General features: G+C 51.2%; 1 protein-coding gene across 1 annotated transcript in view; it reads left to right on the top strand.

The window, feature by feature from the left end:
* LOC144943332 (cytochrome P450 4B1-like) overlaps nucleotides 1-19,813 on the top strand; it is a 32,877-nt gene extending 13,064 nt beyond the window's left edge. The window contains exons 5-12 of the mRNA XM_078870708.1: nucleotides 5,091-5,215; nucleotides 5,883-6,034; nucleotides 6,340-6,446; nucleotides 6,567-6,757; nucleotides 13,403-13,536; nucleotides 14,185-14,249; nucleotides 18,085-18,167; nucleotides 19,594-19,813. Coding sequence (XP_078726834.1) covers nucleotides 5,091-5,215; nucleotides 5,883-6,034; nucleotides 6,340-6,446; nucleotides 6,567-6,757; nucleotides 13,403-13,536; nucleotides 14,185-14,249; nucleotides 18,085-18,167; nucleotides 19,594-19,771 — 1,035 coding nt within the window. The 3' untranslated portion in view covers nucleotides 19,772-19,813. The remainder of the gene's footprint in view (nucleotides 1-5,090; nucleotides 5,216-5,882; nucleotides 6,035-6,339; nucleotides 6,447-6,566; nucleotides 6,758-13,402; nucleotides 13,537-14,184; nucleotides 14,250-18,084; nucleotides 18,168-19,593) is intronic.

Here is a 19,813-nt window from a genome sequence, read left to right as displayed (position 1 = left end):
GCTTTTCCTCGCATGGACTGTGAAGACATTGATGCCATGATGACGGAAAAGCGCTTAGCGTTGGTACAGGAATTGGGCATCGTGATCTACGCGGCAGACGAGGCTGATATATGCTCCTTGTAAGTCGCTACAAACATCCACGCGCACGAAGTCCTTAAACGAAAACGGCCTCTCATCGCCTCCGCTTCAGCCTCGACGCCCAGCGGACCACAAGACGCTCAGCCATCGGAGGAGGTCTTCACTGCGGCTCGATTGGGGATTGGAGGTCGGGTGGCCGACCGCCCCAGAACACAGCGCTCAAGCTGGAGCAACCGAGACCAGCGACGGCCCTCGTCACATGTTACAACTGTGACCTCCGGGGCCACGTTGCTTCAAGGTGCCAGGCTCCGCGGCAGCGCGCATCAGGACCTCGGCCGGATGACGCCCAAGTTCCCAAGTCATCACAGCAGTCTCCGGCAAGTCACGGCACCACACATGCTCGGCCCACACACACATTAGACACGATTCGCCGCGCCTGACAGTTCGCGTGATTCGGGTGCCGGTTCGGTGAGGGGAGGTGGGTTTGTACGGGCGCTCGGACCAGGTCAGTGGTCCGAGTTGGCCCATAGGGTGCTTGCTGCGTCGGCCGGGTCGTCCGTGGTTATGGGATCGACCAAGAGTGTCGAGGTTCGGGTGCTGGTGGATACGGGGGCGTCGGCGATGATCATTTTCAACCTTATTTATAACATACTTCCCGTTCAATGTCGACCGTTTCTTCCAGTGGACGTTCCGTGCTATGAGGCAAACGGATGATCTTTGGGCATTGTTGGTCAAATCCGGGCGGGAATTTGCATTGGTGATATTAAACTATCTGGGCCAGTCTTGGTTTCATCCTCTCTCGCAGTCCCATGTTTGTTGGGAACGGACTTTTTGGCTAAAATGCCGATTAAGATCCTCATTGATCAGGGCTGCACAGTTGTCCCGATGGTTGGAAGTCCTTCAGGACCAGGACTACCAATTCACAACCACTTACCGAAAGGGTGTTCGCCATACAAATGCAGATGCCCTGTCGCGACTGCCACTGGGCACGGAGTGTGCGTGCTTTCTTTGGTCAGGACGCTGCAAACCACAGAATGTTGTCCCTTCCACAGCCTTAGCCGCCGCTGCTGACGCACCGGCTCCCGAAACCCCTTTCCCTCAAACAGATGGGGATTCATTGCTCAGATTGTCCCTCGCTGACTGGGGCTGGTTCCAAATGGGGGACGCATCCCTACTCGCACTGCGTCGTAAGGCCAGTGGCTCCGCAGAAGGCATGGTCGGGGTCGATTCATGGATATTGCGGGAGGGTCTCCTCATGAATTTGGACTGTAGGTCCCTTCGCTATAGAGTCGTTGTGCCATCCGCCTTGCGGGGTAAGGTTATTTTGGCCACTCAACAAACGACTGTTGCATTTGGGGTCTCACAAGACCCTTGCCATGTTCCAGCGTGATTTATTCTGGCCGGGCATGGCAAGGGATGTGTCCATCATTCTCATGGGGTGTGTGCAGTGTGCCCAACGGAAGCCGCCTTCCAAAGCAGCCAGTCCGCCGCTGCAATCTATCCAGGTCTCACGCATCAACGAGCTCGTTTTGCTCGACATTCTGGGGCTGTTCCCGGCAATACCTCGGGGTAATAAGTACCTGCTGGTTGGCGTGGAATATTTCACTCGATGGCCCATGACCTGGCCACTCGCTAACCAGTCGGCAGCAGCCGTTACTGAGGCCTTTGTCCAGGGCTATGTCCTGGACAAGGGTGCACCGGAGCGGCTGCTGACCGATCAGGGAAATAATTTCTCGAGCTCCTTGCTGCGTGAGGTATGCAACCTCCTGGGTACTAAAAAGGTGCGTACCTCCCCGTACCACCCACAAACAGACGGGATGGTGGAGCGGCTCCACAGGACGCTTACATCCATGTTGTGCTATTAGGTGTGCGAATCTCAGGTAGATTGGGACTTACAAATTCCGGGTATTCTTGCTGCCTATAGGATGGCTCCCCACGCGGTGACTGGGTTTTCCCCCTTCTTTCTTATGTACGGGCGGGACGTTGATCCGCCCGTGGATGCGCAGTTGGGGATTCCCGAGCTCCGCGCTAAATCTAATTTGGCTGATCACGTCAAATTTTACATTTCGAAATTGGCCGAGGCACGGGAGGCTGCAGCACAAAACTCAAGCTCTCGCCAAAAGGCAAACGAGCGGTTGCGCGCACACCGGTCACACACGCACGAGTGGAAGCCGGGCGATAAGGCCTGGCTACACTGCCCGCAGGTGCCATTGGCAACGTCACCGAAACTGCTGAGGCCATGGAGGGGGCCGGTCGAGGTTGTACAGGTCGCGCGCCCACTATGTGTTCGAATTAAGTGGAGGAAGCGTTGTTGGTATGTTCACCCCTCACGGCTGAAACCATTCATTGCACCTCATACCTCCCCTACATGTCAAAAGGGCCGAGCATGTGATGTGTCCGTCGACTTGGGGAATGTGATTTCACCGCCTAATCCTCACATGCCACTGACTGTTCCACTTCCAGACACCCCGGAATTGACGGCTTCCAAAGAGCGTCAGCCACCGGATCCCGAAGACAAATGTGGAACCGGGCAGCCCACTTCATGCCCTCAGGGGCTGCCTCGGAAGTGTATATATGTTCATGGTGTTTATTTGTTCAGGTGGGTTGGGATAATTTATTGCGATTTTTGTTATCGTTGTTGATGTTGTTGTTGTTGTTGTTGTTCTTGTCATTGAGGCACACGGAATTCCGGTTCTTGTTAAGGTTTCTTTATTGTGGAAATTGTGTTGCAGCCAGGACGGCTGTGGGCTGTAGAAGGGGGGTGATGTGGTGGTGGTGGTGTTGGTGCACACACACGCCAAACCGGCCGACTTACAATACTTACCGGTGCGGGTGATCGTGTCATCTCTGGCCAGGCTTCTTGAGGGGAGGGGGCTGTGGGACGCGTGTGATCCCACAGAGCCCCGCCCCTCGGTAGAAAATTCGTATAAAAGGTGGGACCCGGAGAGCAGAGAGGCATTTCGACCCAGCCAAGATGAAGAACCAGTGAAGACTGAAGGCCAGCTAGCTAGACCCTGGAACTCCTTTGACCCACTGTCCTTTTGAGGGCCGGGCAGAGCAAGCCAGTGGTGCGACCCAGAGCCGTGAGGGCCGACGTCCTTCTAAGGGCCGGACTCGTGTGGCTGGTGGTCGGGACCTGTGCTGAAGCTGGGCCAGGTTAGCTAGCCTCCTCGGGAGGAAGGTCTGGAATAGGAGGAAGTAGGGAGTTAATGGGGGGGGGGGGGGGGGCGTTAGCTGGGGAACACTTCACCCAATAGAACGGGTGAAGAGGCCGTTACATTTTCGAGTGTCAGGGTCGCTAATCTGCTGTAATTGAAGTTATCTGTAATAAATACGTGTTGCCTCCATCAACCTTCTTTGTCGTCATAAAGGCCACTACACATACACCAAAGACAGAGGCAACACTTCCGAGCTCCAGGATGAACTATCCCTGTCCCCTCTGCATCAAGATCTGCAGGTTTTGGATCAGCCTGTTCAGCCACCTTTGTACTCGTGGCCAGCCAGTCCCAACTCACAACCCGGACAAGTGACACCTGGATGGAAATCATACTCGACTACGAGGGATCCTAGAAGGAAAAGAACAAAGCCGCAATACAAGGCCCATCTGGAGTGGTCGAGGGGGAGGTGGTGGGAGGAATAAGGAGGGAGGAGAGAAGGGGATGGTGCAAGAAGTCAAATAAGAGAGTTGTTTGGGGAGTAAGAGTACCTTGCGCTGCTCTGCCCGTATAAGGATACACGTTTTCCCGGCGCCAGAGATGCAGGACCAGCATTACAACCCCGCTCTGTCCAATGACCAGCTACTTCAGGCGAGACTACATCGACACTGTCCTCCATTCACCCTTGGCCCTGTCGAATCTCCTGGATCTCCCGGCACCCAATCATCTTGCCTGGGGTCAGGAAATCCCACCTCCTCCCTTTGATGTGGATCCACAGTTTGAATGGGAAAAGCAGTTCTGAGTGCAGCCCATCCCTGTTCAACAGGCGACTGTGCAGGGGAAAAAGTAGGTTACTCTTTTTCGAGTCTTCCAGGGTAAGGTCAGGGACTATGAGAACGCGGTTTCCTTCTATTTGAGTACCTTTACCCCTTGAAATTATGGCCATCCTTAACGTATCCGCAGCACAATATTGATTAGAAAAGATAATTAACAAAGGGGAGAGTCACGGGTTGCCTGTATACATGGATCCTTGTCCCTCTTTCCTTCCAACCCAGTAGGCCTGAATGATCCAGTCTGAATGTATATTTTAGTGTACTGGAGTGTTGGGGTTAGCTAGCACAGAAGGTAGGTAGGTAGGTGCTTTCTGATGTAGTTGAGAACTCCTAGGGAAACTGTGACCTCCCCGCTCTATGACACCGAAGACCTTCAGTTGGTTTTCTCGGCTCTCGGCATCTAGTTGAATGCATCCTCTAGCTCCTTGAGTTTGGCATTATGTGTTTTGCTGAACTCCCCCCGTTCCTCTAGTGCCACCTGGAAAGATGTCATCATGGAATCTTGCTTATCCACTCTCTCGCTGATGCCACTTAACTCTTTGTTGAGGACTTGGAATAGGTTGGTATTTTCCTCTGTATGTTGACTAAGCTTCCGGGTATATTGGGAAAGTTTATGACTTAGTTTTTAGAAGAGCTTGTAGCATCCCACGAGTTTCTCCATGAGGGGTCTCAGTTATTTCCTTAATTGGGGAGATAAATGGAGAAGAGGCCTTAGATTTTTTGCGCAGGGCTCTTTCCGCCATTGAGTACGTGAAGCATGGGGCAGACTAACACAGGCCTCGGCTTCAATTTCACGAAGCAGGCCCGAATCCAGAAGTGCAGGTTTTCTGTGCAGAGGGGAAGGCATGTTTAAAGTCCCTCCGGTGCTGTGAGGCTAAAGAATACAGTAAGTGAAAAAAGCAAACCAAAAAAACATTTGTAACCTAATATATTGAGTCGAAGAAGTCTGTTTTAGCACTTCTCACTCACAAAAATACGTTAAAGGCTATATGAGGATCTTTTGTCTTTCACTTGCATCAAACAGGACAAATGGGAGAAGAGGATCAAGACGCAGAACTTATTCGACGTGTTTGAGGACATCAGCCTTATGATGCTGGACAGCATCATGAAGTGTGCCTTCAGCTACCGCAGCAGCTGCCAGACGGACAGGTGACACGGTGGGGCACGTGGAGGCCATGCAGAGCTGGAAGCACTGCGGCATGGGGCAGGGACTGGCAGCTGGCAGGCCTCGACATTGGCATTCTGCTCCTGGACAAATGGCTGTTGCTATCGTGCAATACAATAGAGCACGAAAGAAAGCACCAATTTGAAAAGCACTTGTGCAATCAAGACACTTCTCACACCTGCAGCACGCACATCTGATGTAGCTGTAATGCCTAGCTAGGCCTGGCTACGTCCTGGATAACTCCCAGTTAACTAGTATCACCGGATCGACGTCTCAGGTGCAAATGGCCTATTTTGAGTTTTATTCCCTGTGCCTCTGCCCAGTCCATGATCATCGTGATTGCATAATGCAGAATGACCTTGGCAAAGTGTGATGCATGACCTTACACAAAACCATTAAGATGTTTCTATTCACTGCGCAGACATCCACATGCCCCAGTCTCATGATCCAAGTTCTTAAATTACCTACAAATGTAATAGCAACCTGCGATTTCCTATAGCGATTCTCTTAAACCAAATCATATGTTTGCATAAATGTCCAGAGGTCCTCCCCAAATTACCAGCCGTCTCTGTCACGTGCGCTAATTGCCACTGAGCGGCGTCTTGTAACTCGCGTGACCTCTCTTTCCCGTGCCCCGCTCTGGGTGGCCAGTGACAACTCCTACGTGTCGGCAGTGTTTGATCTCACGGAAATGGTGCACCGTCGGAGCCGGCTCTTCCCATACCACTTTGATGTCATATTCAACCTGAGTCCACTGGGATTCCGCTTTCGCAAGGCGTGCAACGTCGCACACAAATACACGGGTATGGTGGACGCACACGCATGCCGACTATCACGTGCACAGACCAAGATACCCCACTTAGCATGATAAGACGATAGGGGTGAGGGTCACAGTGCAGTGTGCCAACAGCTGTGTCTCCGCTCTACTCATAGACAGCTTAAAAATAAAACATTTGCCTTTATCTGCCAGAAATTAGGAATCCCGTAAACGTAGAGGGTGACCAGTGAAGTGCAGGTCACAACCCTGTGAATAACCTGCGTCACAGGAGTCTAAGGGTAAATGTAGAATATTCTTCTTGTGCTTGTGTATACGTGTGCTGCTAATCAGCTAAAGTGATCAAAGAACGCAAGGAGGCCTTGCGTGGGGAAGAGGAACTGGAGAAGATCAAAGCAAAGCGGTACATTGACTTCCTCGACATCTTGCTCAGCGTGCGGGTGAGCATCCGATCGTGAAGAGCGAAGATGGCATAGACATTGTGGCCTCTCGGTTGCACGTCGGGTCACAATGGGTATGAATAATAATTTTCTGCAACGACCGGCTTCCCCACTTTTCAGGATGACGAGGGCAATGGGCTGACCGAGGAGGACATACAGGCCGAGGTGGATACCTTCATGTTTGAAGGCCATGACACTACAGCCAGTGGCTTCGCCTGGGCCCTACATGCCATGGCTCACAACCCTCACCACCAGGATGCTTGCCGTGCCGAGGTCACAAGTCTGCTTGCAGGCCGAACCTTCCTCACCTGGTGAGAGGTTTGGGATGAGACATGGAAAGCACTCTGCACACACTCAAGTTAAGAGAACACAAAGCTTCTTTCTAGCTGATTTTGTGAATCAGTTGTGTAGTGACTTGGAGCGTCACTACCGTGTGGGCCTACACACACACACGCATGACGTCACTAGGCGGGGGAGCGTCACTACTACCACACACACACACATGACGTCATCACGTCTGGTTGCGGGAATGACGTCACGGCCGGTTCGGGGGGTCTGGAGGCCATGGGTTAGTACCGCGGGGGTTGTGTGAGGCCGTGGCACTCTGGGTGAACCCGGCTGGACACGTGACCGGATCAAGGTGGGGGCTCCTGGGGCACCTTGGGGGCCACGTGGACAGGAGAAGAGCCTTCTCGAGAGTTCTCGAAGATGTGTGTGGTCGGGGTGTGGCCCGGACACGCTGAGGCGCATATAAGCGGCCTCCGCACCGGGTTCGATGCTGCTCGTGTCCGGGATGAAGATGCCTCGTGAAGAAGAGTCAAGCCTCAAGTCAGCATGGCCAACCAGTAGTCCTCCTGGCTTGGCCACGCTAGTCATATCAGAGAGTCAGTGTTAGCAAGTGACAGCGAGTGATGGTGTGTGTTAGCGAGGATAGGTCGGTGGTCACCACCCTATGTTAAGAGTTACCGTTGTGTTGATAATAAATAATGTTGCCTCCCAAGTTTCAGTGTGTGCCTGAAGTAAGCTCATTACATTTGGTGTCGGAAGTGGCACATGCCTGAGTGAGGCGCAATGATCACACGCCATAGGCAACCTACAAGGCATTCCTCAGGAGAAGAAGACGATGATGAAAATCTCGTCCCGCCGACAGTCCCGGGGATGGCAGCATCAGAAAGCCCCGCCGACATTGTGCCAGCGGCGGCGCAGCGCTGCTCGCCATTGTATTTTTCGTGCAGCAGTACCAGCCCTATCTATATGGCAGAACTTTTGAGGTGCGATCCGACCATGCCGCCCTCCAATACGCTTTGTGTGTTGACCAACCGTCGGGACAGTTATCGCGCTGGTTGGAAATCTTCAGGATTATTCTTTCCGGGTTTCGCATTGGAAGGGGACGCGGCACACTAACACCGACGCATTGTCGCGGCTTCACCCGGGCGGCCATTGTGCCTGTCTGTTGGGTTCCCTCCGCTGGAGATCTCTGGATGCGCAGTCATCCTCTACCATTGTTTCGGCAGTGTCGGCGCCCTCCCCTGATGCCCCCATCCCTTGTGATGCTGCCTTGGGGTTGTCCCACTCCGAGTGGGGAAGCCTCCAGAGTGAGGACGCTTCCCTCCTAAGATTGCGCCGCCGTGTTGATGTGCTTGGGGATAGCGCAAGCCAGTGAAGGGTTGCTACAGTGGTCCTCAAAGGGGGCTTGCTGATGTGTTGGGACGGTGGGCTGCAGCGTTACAACATCGTGGTGCCTACATGCCTCAGAGGCAGGCTTGTTGTCGCCGTTCATGAGTGGCTGATACATTTGCACAAAACGCTTGCCGCCCTTAAACTCGATTATTTTTGGCCCGGCATGGCGGCGGACGTCGCAAATATCATCAAGGGTTGTGAGCAGGGTGCACGCCGGAAGCCGCCTATTAAATGCTGCCCACCCTTGCAGTCAATTAAGGTGTCCCGCATTAATGAACTTGTGGCTCTTGATATATTGGGTCCCTTCCCCACTACGGCCCGGGGAAACAAATACTTGCTTGTGGGTGTTGAATATTTCTCACGATGACCTGTTGCTTGGCCGCTTCCGAATCCGACAGCTGGCAGTATTGCTGAGGCATTCCTGCACGAGTACGTGCTGGACAAGGGGGCCCCGGAGCACCTCCTTACTTACCAAGGGATACATTTTTCCGCCAGACTGCTGAAGGTTGTGTGCAACCTTCTAGGCACCGAGAAGGGTTGCACCTCGCCCTACCATCCTCAAACAGATGGGATGGTGGAGAGGCTTAATAGGTTTCGATGTTGAGTCAGTAGGTCGATGAGTCGCAAAAAGATGGGGATCTACGCATCCCTGTGGTGCTTGCTGCCTACAGAATGGCCCCCCATGTTTCCACTGGTTACTCGCCTTTCTTCCTAATGTACGGCCGGGAACCTAACCCCTCCACTGACATTCAACTTAAGGTGAGCCCTACGAAGGCCAAGGTGGCCATCTCTGACCCTATGCGGTTCACCCTTCAATGCGTCTCAGAGGCGCGCGAGGCCTCCAGGCCACATTTGGGTAAGTAGTGGGCCCCTGGGGACAGGGCTTGGCTGCACTGTCCGCAGGTGCCTGTCGGCACATCCCCCAAACTGTACAAACCCTGGCGAGGCCCGGTCGAGGTGGTGGAAGCCGACTGGCCTCAGTGTGTCACGATTCGTTTCGGTCGTCGCACTTGGTTTATACACCCATCACGACTTAACCAGTTTGTACCACCCCAGCACATTCATTCATCCCCAATCCCCGATGGCCAAATGTCTGGTGTGCCGGGCGAGCTGGGGGACGCACCGGTTGAGGTGCTCCCTCAGGGTGGCTCTGTGGTCCTGCCCGCAGGATCGGAGCCCGTGATCCCCTTGCCGCCATCGGGGGCTGCTCGTCCGGACGCCCCACTTGAGGTGGAGCGGCTATCGACCGGCAGACCTCCATCCGCGCCGCCGCCTCCGACGGGGGGGGGGGGGGGGCACGACCGCCCACCTGTGATGATGCTACCCCCGCACCCTCTGGGGTGCTTCGGCCCGCCTCGCCTGGGGTCCGGCCACGCAGACTCGCTCACGAACTGCACGGTTCAAATGACACTTTTCACACATGCAGTTTGTTCCGCGGGTCTTTATTGTTATGATGGCGCGTGGCTTTTCTTCACCCACGGATTTTACGTTGTGGTTCATCGACTTGCGAGGGCGTTGATGCTTGTTCGACTCTTGTTGGTGCATTCGTGGTTCGTCCTGTATTTTGTATTTGTACATACAGTGAGGGAAAAAAGTATTTGATCCCCTGCTGATTTTGTACGTTTGCCCACTGACAAAGAAATGATCAGTCTATAATTTTAATGGTAGGTTCATTTGAACAGTGAGAGACAGAATAACAACAACAAAATCCATAAAAACGCATGTCAAAAATGTAATTGCATTTTAATGAGAGAAATAAGTATTTGACCCACTCTCAATCAGAAAGATTTCTGGCTCCCAAAAGATTTCTGGCTCTTTTATACAGGTAACGAGCTGAGATTAGGAGCACACTCTTAAAGGGAGTGCTCCTAATCTGAGCTTGTTACCTGTGTAATGCGAGCGTAAATGGGCAGGGCGGATGTGACGATCCGAGAGGGAGGAGTCAGGGTCACGTGGGGGAGAAGTTATAGCGGGGAGACAGGAAGACATCTGGGAGCAGTCGAGGGAGTGAAGAGGGGAGACCACGTTGGATGGTCGCCGTGCCTCAGCCTGATGGCTGAGGGGCTCATGACGGCGCCAGCCAGCGGGGTGGGAGAGAGAGTTGGGGATAGAGACAGAGTGAGGCCACGCAGGGCGGAGGTTGGAGAGTGGCGGGATCGCCACACACATTAAGACTCGGCACCGTCGTCTAGCGGTGACGAGCACGGAGGAACGGGGAGCAGCGGTGGAGCTGCAGTGAGAGCAGCCGGAGGACTGCACAAAGGGGACCTGCAGCAGAGCTGCAGGAGCGATAAAGGCTACGGGAGCGAAGGCAGCTGTCGAGCTGCCAAGCGGGGAAGCTCTGAGCGAGGGCCGTGTGGGACAAGTGTAAAGAACCCAAATAAAGGACAACGAAGACAGACCCAGTGAACGAGTCCTTTATTACACCTGTATAAAAGACACCTGTTCACAGAAGCAATCAATCAATCATATTCCAAACTCTCCACCATGGCCAAGACCAAAGAGCTCTCCAAGGATGTCAGGGACAAGATTGTAGACCTGCACAAGGCTGGAATGGGCTACAAGACCATCGCCAAGCAGCTTGGTGAGAAGGTGACAACAGTTGGTGCGATTATTCGCAAATGGAAGAAACACAAAAAAACTGTTAATCTCCCTCGGCCTGGGGCTCCATGTAAGATGTCACCTCGTGGAGTTGCAATGATCATGAGAACGGTGAGGAATCAGCCCAGAACTACACGAGAGGATCTTGTCAATGATCTCAAGGCAGCTGGGACCATAGTCACCAAGAAAACAGTTGGTAACACACTACGCCGTGAAGGACTGAAATCCTGCAGCGCCCGCAAGGTCCCTCTGCTCAAGAAAGCACATGCCCGTCTGAAGTTTGCCAATGAATATCTGAATGATTCAGAGGACAACTGGGTGAAAGTTTTGTGGTCAGATGAGACCAAAATGGAGCTCTTTGGCATCAACTCAACTCGCCGTGTTTGGAGGAGGAGAAATGCTGCCTATGACCCCAAGAACACCATCCCCACCGTCAAACATGGAGGTGGAAACATTATGCTTTGGGGGTGTTTTTCTGCTAAGGGGACAGGACAACGTCACCGCATCAAAGGGACGATGGACGGGGCCATGTACCGCCAAATATTGGGTGAGAACCTCCTTCCCTCAGCCAGGGCATTGAAAATGGGTCGTGGATGGGTATTCCAGCATGACAATGACCCAAAACACACGGCCAAGGCAACAAAGGAGCGGCTCAAGAAGAAGCACATTAAGGTCCTGGAGTGGCCTAGCCAGTCTCCAGACCTTAATCTCATAGAAAATCTGTGGAAGGAGCTGAAGGTTCGAGTTGCCAAACGTCAGCCTCGAAACCTTAATGACTTGGAGAAGATCTGCAAAGAGGAGTGGGACAAAATCCCTCCTGAGATGTGTGCAAACCTGGTGGCCAACTACAAGAAACGTCTCACCTCTGTGATTGCCAACAAGGGTTTTGCCACCAAGTACTAAGTCATGTGTTGCAGAGGGGTCAAATACTTATTTCCCTCATTAAAATCCAAATCAATTCATAACATTTTTGACATGCGTTTTTCTGTATTTTTTTGTTGTTATTCTGTCTCTCATTGTTCAAATACACCTACCATTACAATTATAGACTGATCATTTTTTTGTCAGTGGGCAAACGTACAAAATCAGCAGGGGATCAAATACTTTTTTCCCTCACTGTATGTTCTCGCGTTATTTATTGTCGGTGGTTATTTATTGACGTTACTCGTTGGCGGTGCACTGTATTTTTTTTATGTATTGTCACAGCCGGGACGGCTGTATTTTTACATGGGGGGGGTAATGTAGTGACTTAGAGCGTCACTACCATGTGAGCCTACACACACACACGTGTGACTTCACTACGCGGGGGAGTGTCACTACTACGCGGGTCCACACACACACACACACACATGACGTTATCACGTTTGGTTGTGGGAATGACGTCACGGCCAGTTCGGGGTGTCTGGAGGCCATGGGTCAGTACCACGGGGGTTGTGTGAGGCCGTGGCACTCTGGGTGAACCCGGCTGGATACGTGACCAGATCAAGGTGGATGGCGGGTGCCCCAGGGGCACCTTGGGGGCCACGTGGACAGGAGAAGAGCCTTCTCGAGAGTTCTCGTAGGTGGGCGTGGCCGGAGTGTGGCCCGGACACGCCGAGGCTCATATAAGCGGCCTTCGCACCGGGTTCGAGGCTGCTCATGTCCGGGATGAAGATGCCTCGTGAAGACGCATCATGAAGAAGAGTCAAGCCTCAAGTCAGCGTGGCCAACCAGTAGCCCTCCTGGCTTGGCCACGCGAGTCGTATCAGAGAGTCAGTGTTAGCGAGTGTTAGCAAGTGATGGTGTGTGTTAGCGAGGATAGGTCGGTGGTCACCACCCTATGTTAAGAGTTACCGTTGTGTTGATAATAAATAATGTTGCCTATAAATTTTCAGTGTGCGCCTGAAGTGAACCCATTACAGTAGTATTTATTTAATTGTGTTCCTCTCAACCCATCAATTTCTCCTTCTTGTTAGAGGCTGATGACAAAACAATATTTGCAGTAGCAGAATCTGTTCTACAGGGTCAATGTCAATGGACCACCTGGATTTAAATATTTACTTGGATTGCTTCATTTAGAGCAAAAGTTATAAACATTGTTGGCGTGGTGCCCCAAATCAAGACCACTGTTAATAAGGCACTTATTTCATGCTTTGTCTTTGTGAGTTTTGTGTTCGTAAGTCATGTGTTTCATGTTGTGCATGAGTTAATTTGTCACCACAACAGGGTACTGACATTCCCTGTGCACGTTTGAAATAGTTGTCTGCAATTTTCTTGCACGGTATCCATGCCACAGCCTGTGCCACCCCAGGGGAGCACGACCCACAGGTTTGAGAACCACAGATATGGAGACACATTTCATATATCTACTTTTGTCTACACGAAGGAACCTTTATCAAGACGTCTGGCTATCGTGAGAGAGAAGGCCTGGAAGGGCTCTCTAGAGCACCGTCTCCTGGAGGCTGCTCTGCCAGCAGTCGCGTGAGCTAGAAACTACAGGGCTGCGCCTTTACCTTTACTTTTCACATTCGGGAGCAATTTCATGAACTTTTAGAGATACAGTATATTTAAAATGTGGGAAGCCGTTTTGTTTTTCATTGTTTTCAATCCATGTGTACAATAAATATGACTTAGACCTGAGGTAAACAGGACGTAAACTGACGTTTGTGTCACCGTGCATGCGTGTCCCCTTGCAGGGACGACCTTTCCCAGCTGTCCTACACCACTATGTGCATCAAGGAATCGCTGCGCCTGCAGGCCGTGGTACCCTCGATCTCCAGGAAGACGAGCCAACCAATCACCTTGTGCGATGGGCGCGTCATCCCCACAGGTCCTAGCTCCTCACCTCCTCGGCTCTGGTCTAACTGCTATGAGCTGAAATATCTAGCCTCCCACCCCCTCCCAAAGATCTTAACGCTTTACCTACCCTTCATTCAACCCCATGTTTGTTGTCACTTTTCGCTGGCTCTGTCCACGGGTGTTGCCACGTTTTTACAAGTCAGGAGAGCGCTCTAACTCCAAGGCCCATTGGGAGTGGGCAGGCGGTGGAGCGAATGGCGCGGGGAGAGGGATGCAAGCGATGGACGAGGGCCCCAGCGAGGAGTTGTGGTTTGGAGTCCCAGTTAATAAAACCTTTGTAGGTTAGAATAACTGTAAAAACTACATTACCATACTGTAGTTTATGTATATTTATTATTCTGTTAAATGGCTGGTCCTTGACTCATGCTGTGCAATCCTGAAGTTCTTTGTGTCGTGTACCATCCCTTAAAGTGGCATCGCAGCATCTTTATTTATTTGCCTCTTTCACTCCATCTGGACTTCCGAAACAAGGTCTGAAGTCGCCGACCCATGGCCCATGTGGTTCTATGTTCAGTTGCACCATGATGGGGAGCTGTGTGACTCCACATTTTGGGAAACTTTAGCAACTCTACGTACATGTATCTTTGCCTCCCACCCCCTGTGCTGTGCAAACGTGCAGGAACCCGAGTTTTCATCAACATCTTCTGCTTGCACAGAAACCCAGAGTTCTGGAAGGACCCAGAGGTTTGTCTCCAACCTCCGAGTGTGCACGCTGCTTCATTGAACTATCGCAGTGTCGCATGTGTGAACTGCACTTACCTGGCCTCTGCATTTGACCTGCACGTGCAGATTCAATACATTCGTAGCCCCTACATGAAGATTGTTTTGTCCGTGTTCACATTCCTTCCAGGCTGAAACATATATAGGCATAATTTTAGGATATTTTCATGATTTTGATAACAAATACAATGCAATTGTGACGAATTGAAACTTAAGCCCCACTTACATAGTTATTGAAATAAGATGCATATTGACTTTGAAGGAAGTAGGATTGGGCCTGAAAAATGTATTGCCCGATTAATGAGACTGGTGATGGAATGACTGCCAAAGGAGAGAACGTAGTGATGCAGCTCAGCGGTAGCGCGTTTGCCGCTTGTTGCATAAGTTATTTTTGTGTTTAGTTTGTTATCCTTCCCCGCACGCCCGATTAACACGGTTGACTATGTACGATGCGAAAGAAGTTGAACATACAACATACATACAAGTTAACGGTTCAAATCGAGCGGCTGTCCTGATTAATACTGCACGTGTATTGAATGTATGTATGTTGAACTTCTTTCGCACTGTACATAGCCAGTCATGATAATTGGAGGTGCGGGGGAAGGACAACAAACTGAACACAAGAAACTGTAAAAAAAAAGATCAATTTTCAATCTAGATTTAAAAGGAAGAGCGTTCCAGATGGCCGCAGAAGCGCATTTGAATGCGCGTTATGCAGTGGTTATACAAAAGCCACTGCGAGGATGACCAGAGTTTGCATGATGGTGTATACTCCTTGAGATCAGCAAAATATTTGGTTAATTCGTAGCAAGCACTTTGTGTGTAATGAGTGCCATCTTATATGTATTTGTTCAGCAACCAGAAGCCAATGCAGCGCAGCGAGCACCGGACCAACATTGTTGGATTTTACAGTGCCCGTCACGACACATGCCAAATAATTTTGTACACGTAGCTTGCTAATGTTTTTTTCAGACATCCTGTAGAGTAGTGAGTTGCGATAATCAAGCCTTGTCAATACGATGTGTAACGATTCGGAATAGTGGCAGCGTGTATGGGGAGTGTGATTCCTTGGGGAGGGATGAAACACAACATGCGGGTTGGTCGTTTTGCCACTCTTTTATAGGTGATACTTTCATGCACACTTATAGGCAGAACCACACAAGTATTGTCTGACTTGTGTGCTATATATGGAACTTAATAAAGAAAAGGAACCTGTTTTTACACGCAACGCACCTGGGCGACTCCATCACCCTTATACACCTACCAGCACGTCCGTTTATAGGGTCTCACGGTCCTGTGTCCCAGTTCTTCAGTCAGCCTGTAGCAATATGCAAAGCTTTTCGCGCCTTCTTTGGGGTGGTGTCTCCACGATCTAACAGTAGGTAGAGCACCAGTGGCTCCCTTGGTGTGGAGAGTCCACACTGCAGCTATAGACAGAGCAGGTAGCTTCCCTTGGGATGGTGTCTCTGCACCAACAGCACGCAGAGCCCCGCTGCCTTCCCTTGTTGTGGTGCCTCCACACTCCCGGGTAAACGCATCCAGCTCCTGGCTGCTGCTGCTGTTTGCTGGTCCCACTCCCTTCTCATGTCGCGTGCCTCCAATCCCCTTTATTTCCCCTTTTATGGCAGGTAAATTTACATAATTGGGCTTCTCCACACCCATACTCCTAAAATCGGTCACACCAGCTAGAACTGCCACAGAGGGAAGCCGGGTGTGTGACCCTAAACTTTCGCCTCGTCACACTATGCTACACGCCACCGTGTTGGCTATGCCATGACTAAATATTGGCTGAATGTGTCGTAGAACCCTTATATGAAATTCCACAACCTGACTATAGTTTGCACGTGGTGATCAAACGACATAATCTGGTCGAGAATGATGCCGAGGCTCATTAGATGAGTAGAAAACGGAATCCTGGAGTCTGCGACCATCACCCCTGATCGTCTCACAATTGTTTTCACCAGAACCCGAGTGCGATCCAGCAGAACCTCCGAGTTTCCTGGATTAAGCATCATATCGTTTTGTGCAATACACATGTGCACTGCTCGCGTGCATTCTTAGAGGTTTTCGAGGCACTCCATATCTAACTTCAACGAATGTCGACTCGACATTTAAGTTAATCAGATATTGGATCAATGCCGTTTTGTTGACTAGGGAGCGTGCGTTTACAAATCCAGTAGAGCTCTGGTTCACGGTTTGGCTCAATACCTGACATCAGCAGCAATATGGCGATGAAGGCACTCTTTCGGGATCGCGTGGATGGAGGGTGGAAGAAGAACTGACCAGATATGCAGCATAATAATATGGGATGCATTGCAACAAGTGGCGAACACGGTCAGGTAGGGGTCGCCATTTCCACAGCAGATTCGTAGCACAGTGGGTGCAGAACTCGAGTCGTTTGATGTGGAAAGTCGACCAATCAGCACTTCTGCTGGTGAGTGCCACCGCAGTACTGGAGACATTTGGGTGAGACAGAATTAGTTTGTCGATCGAAGCCAAGGGACGTTCTCGGCATGGTCCCCCATTCCCCAGGGAAGAGGGGAGGCATTGCTTGTTCACACCGCTTGGTTCGTTCAGCCGAAGTCCCGCGAGAATGGGGCCTGGCCGCAAGCACCAGGGCAGCAGCAGCAGAATTGGGTTTGGGCACTTCACTACACACCTGGTGACCTGGGTTAGATTCCTGGCCGCATCAAGCAAGGAGTGCCTGAACCTCCTATGTCAACTCAGCCGTAAATGAATGCCCAGTGTTGTGTGTTATCATCAGCACTTGGGTGGGTAAAGGTAGCACGGCATGCTGCTGGCCACAGAACCCCCTCTTGTGCCAGGCTGGCCTAATCAGGTGCTGGCTAAACAACTTGCCTCACCACCAGCTACAATTCCAGTATTAACTCCTGGACATCCAAATCAGAGGTGATTTAAGAGACCTGGGCTCTCCTCAGATTTACTGATGGTAATTCTGCCGTGTGTGCGTCGGCGTCAAACCTGGGAAACTTCTGTAATTAACGAGACAACAGACTACTCACCTGCAGCAAACATACCGGCAAACATTCAAGGAAGTAGGCCAATGCCTCCCGTTGGTGCAGAGAGGCCTCCACAGTGAATGGCCGGGAGGCGAGGTTCAAAGGGATTGGAGGTTCTAACTCGCGGGAAGCGAAGGTTGAGCGTTGAGGCGATGGTTGACAACCATTGAGGGAAGAAGGACGATGATTGGCCGAGAGGGGTGTGGCGTGTGAGGGAAGCTTCGAGAGAAGGGGCTCGAAAAGTATAAAAGGGGAGAGCCTCAAGAAACACGAAAAGTAGCCAGGCCTAGTGTTGTGTCAAATCAAAGGTGCTGTGTCACATCAAAGGCTCCCGAGTGCAACATGTGAACTGTACACGATGCACTATTCAAAGTTGAATTTTTAGAAATCGGATTTTTTTATGCTATTTGGCGTTTCGACATCGCGGAGTAGCACTGATGTCGGATTGATTGGTATCCCAGTCGCGGTGTTAAGTCCACCCCTGAAAAAGATAGTGTCCCAGAAATAAAATATGAAATAGCCTCGGGCATTTTCTATTATTTGGTACCCCGGGGTAACGCCATAAGGATCATGTGTCGGCGTCCTAACTAACACTTAGATGGCTGGGATTGGAGCTCTGTACCAACCCGCTATTAACTTATAATAGGTGCTCTTTCAGAGAACTTTCCCTAGCAGGGTAATGGAGACGGAGGTGGTGATCAGTGTGTGCGTACGCGTGCACATGAAGTCACTTGATGTGTCAATATGTAATTTTAACTCGCCTGTGCATCTGCCCGCAGGTTTATGACCCTCTGAGATTTTCTCCTGAAAACGCAGCCAATCGCCACCCCTACGCGTTCATCCCCTTCTCGGCCGGGCCCCGGTGAGCGTTAAACCCTCCTGCTCACCGCCACCGTCTCCACAGGCAAACTCGGGCCGTTACGACGCAAACTATGAAGCCCCACGACGCGATCAGCCTGCAAGGGACATGGAGGGGAGGGGGGGGGCGATGGGGCAGTGGTTAACGCATTGCACACAAACCCAGAAAGCCAAGTCCGATTCCCGAACACGAATACAATAATTGGCAATGGGGAGTTGTAAATCATACCTGTCCCCGTCTCCCCTTCACCAACCCACGTTGGCTAGTTTGTTGAAGCATTGTTAAATAACTCCCCGCACTCCAATGAAGCCTTCATCCGACAGTTGATTTTAAAAAAGAGGAGTGCGCATTTCTACTTAAAATAAGTCACGCTGGCGCAGTTTAAACATTTCTGCTTCGCAACAAGAAGTTCCCAAGGTTCAATTCCAGACTCAGGACAAAAAACGACGACACAATGTACCTGACACTGGTCAAACATCCCAAGGCTAAAACATCTTACCTATAAATTACTCAATTGGCGATTACACACAAGAAGATCATCGCCTCCTGATTCGTGAGACCACTGAGACTCCAAGCATAACCAAGCATAAAATAATTATGATTATTATGAAAGCAGTGAACGGTGTCTGAAGCCTGCATGGGTGATAGTGTCGGTGTCTGCCCTGGATGGGGGGGGAGCTGTGGCACAGCGGTTAGTGCGCTGCGCTACGAACCTTGCAACACAAGTTCGATTCCCCCTCACAGCCAACACCGGTGACAATTAACTGAATAGGTATTGGGCCTCCGTTAAGTCGACTCAGCCTGAAATGAGTACCTGGAGCAGTAAGTATTGCTACTGGGGAGACAAAGGCAGTTGCGTGTAGTGCTGGTGATCCACCTGCCTTTATAGGTGCTCGCTAACAGCAGTTACCCCCAGTCTATTTAAAGCTATAATAGGGATATTTGTCTTGCCTGGATGAGTGAGTGCAGAGAGCCGTCAATTCAATATATTTTTTTTATTTTTTTGCTTACACACGTGACGCCTTTCTGGCTCAAATCTGCCAATCAAGGAGCCATCACATTAAAACTCAATGTAAAAATAGAATATTATGTACAATGAGATCTGTAGGGAGCGATGGCACCACACAAGAGGAGTGGTGCTGCCCAACACAGACCCCTCCCTGGGCTGCACTTGCATCCTCATGAAGAAATATTTTCACAGAGCGTTGCGTGCCCCGTATTCATTATTTGACGCATTACAGCCACAGCAATGTTTTATATTTAGAGCTGGAACCTATCCGCATAATTGTATAGCACGGCTTTACTACAAACGGCTTTCACGGTTGACATTTGGTAATGAGTGATGATGACTTGAATCGGCAATGATAGCGATGATAAAATTGTGATTTTGTGACCACGACTCCCTTCACCCTGCGTACACCCCCCACAGCAACTGCATTGGGCAGCACTTTGCCATGAACGAGCTGCGCGTGATGCTCGCCCTGATTCTCTCGCGGTTCCGCGTGCTGCCCGGCCCCGTGGAGGCGCAGCCCGTGCCGCGCATCGTCAACCGCTCCACCACGGGCTTCCAGCTGCAGCTCGAGAGAATCCCGCCACTCGCCGAGTAGCAGCGGCGCGCTCCGTCCCCATCTCACATCACACCGAGCGCA

The sequence above is a fragment of the Lampetra fluviatilis genome, chromosome 30, assembly GCF_964198595.1.
Source record: "Lampetra fluviatilis chromosome 30, kcLamFluv1.1, whole genome shotgun sequence".
NCBI lineage: Eukaryota > Metazoa > Chordata > Hyperoartia > Petromyzontiformes > Petromyzontidae > Lampetra > Lampetra fluviatilis.
The sequence above is the reverse complement of the archived record's forward strand: the minus strand, read 5'-3'. Positions and strand labels throughout refer to the sequence as shown.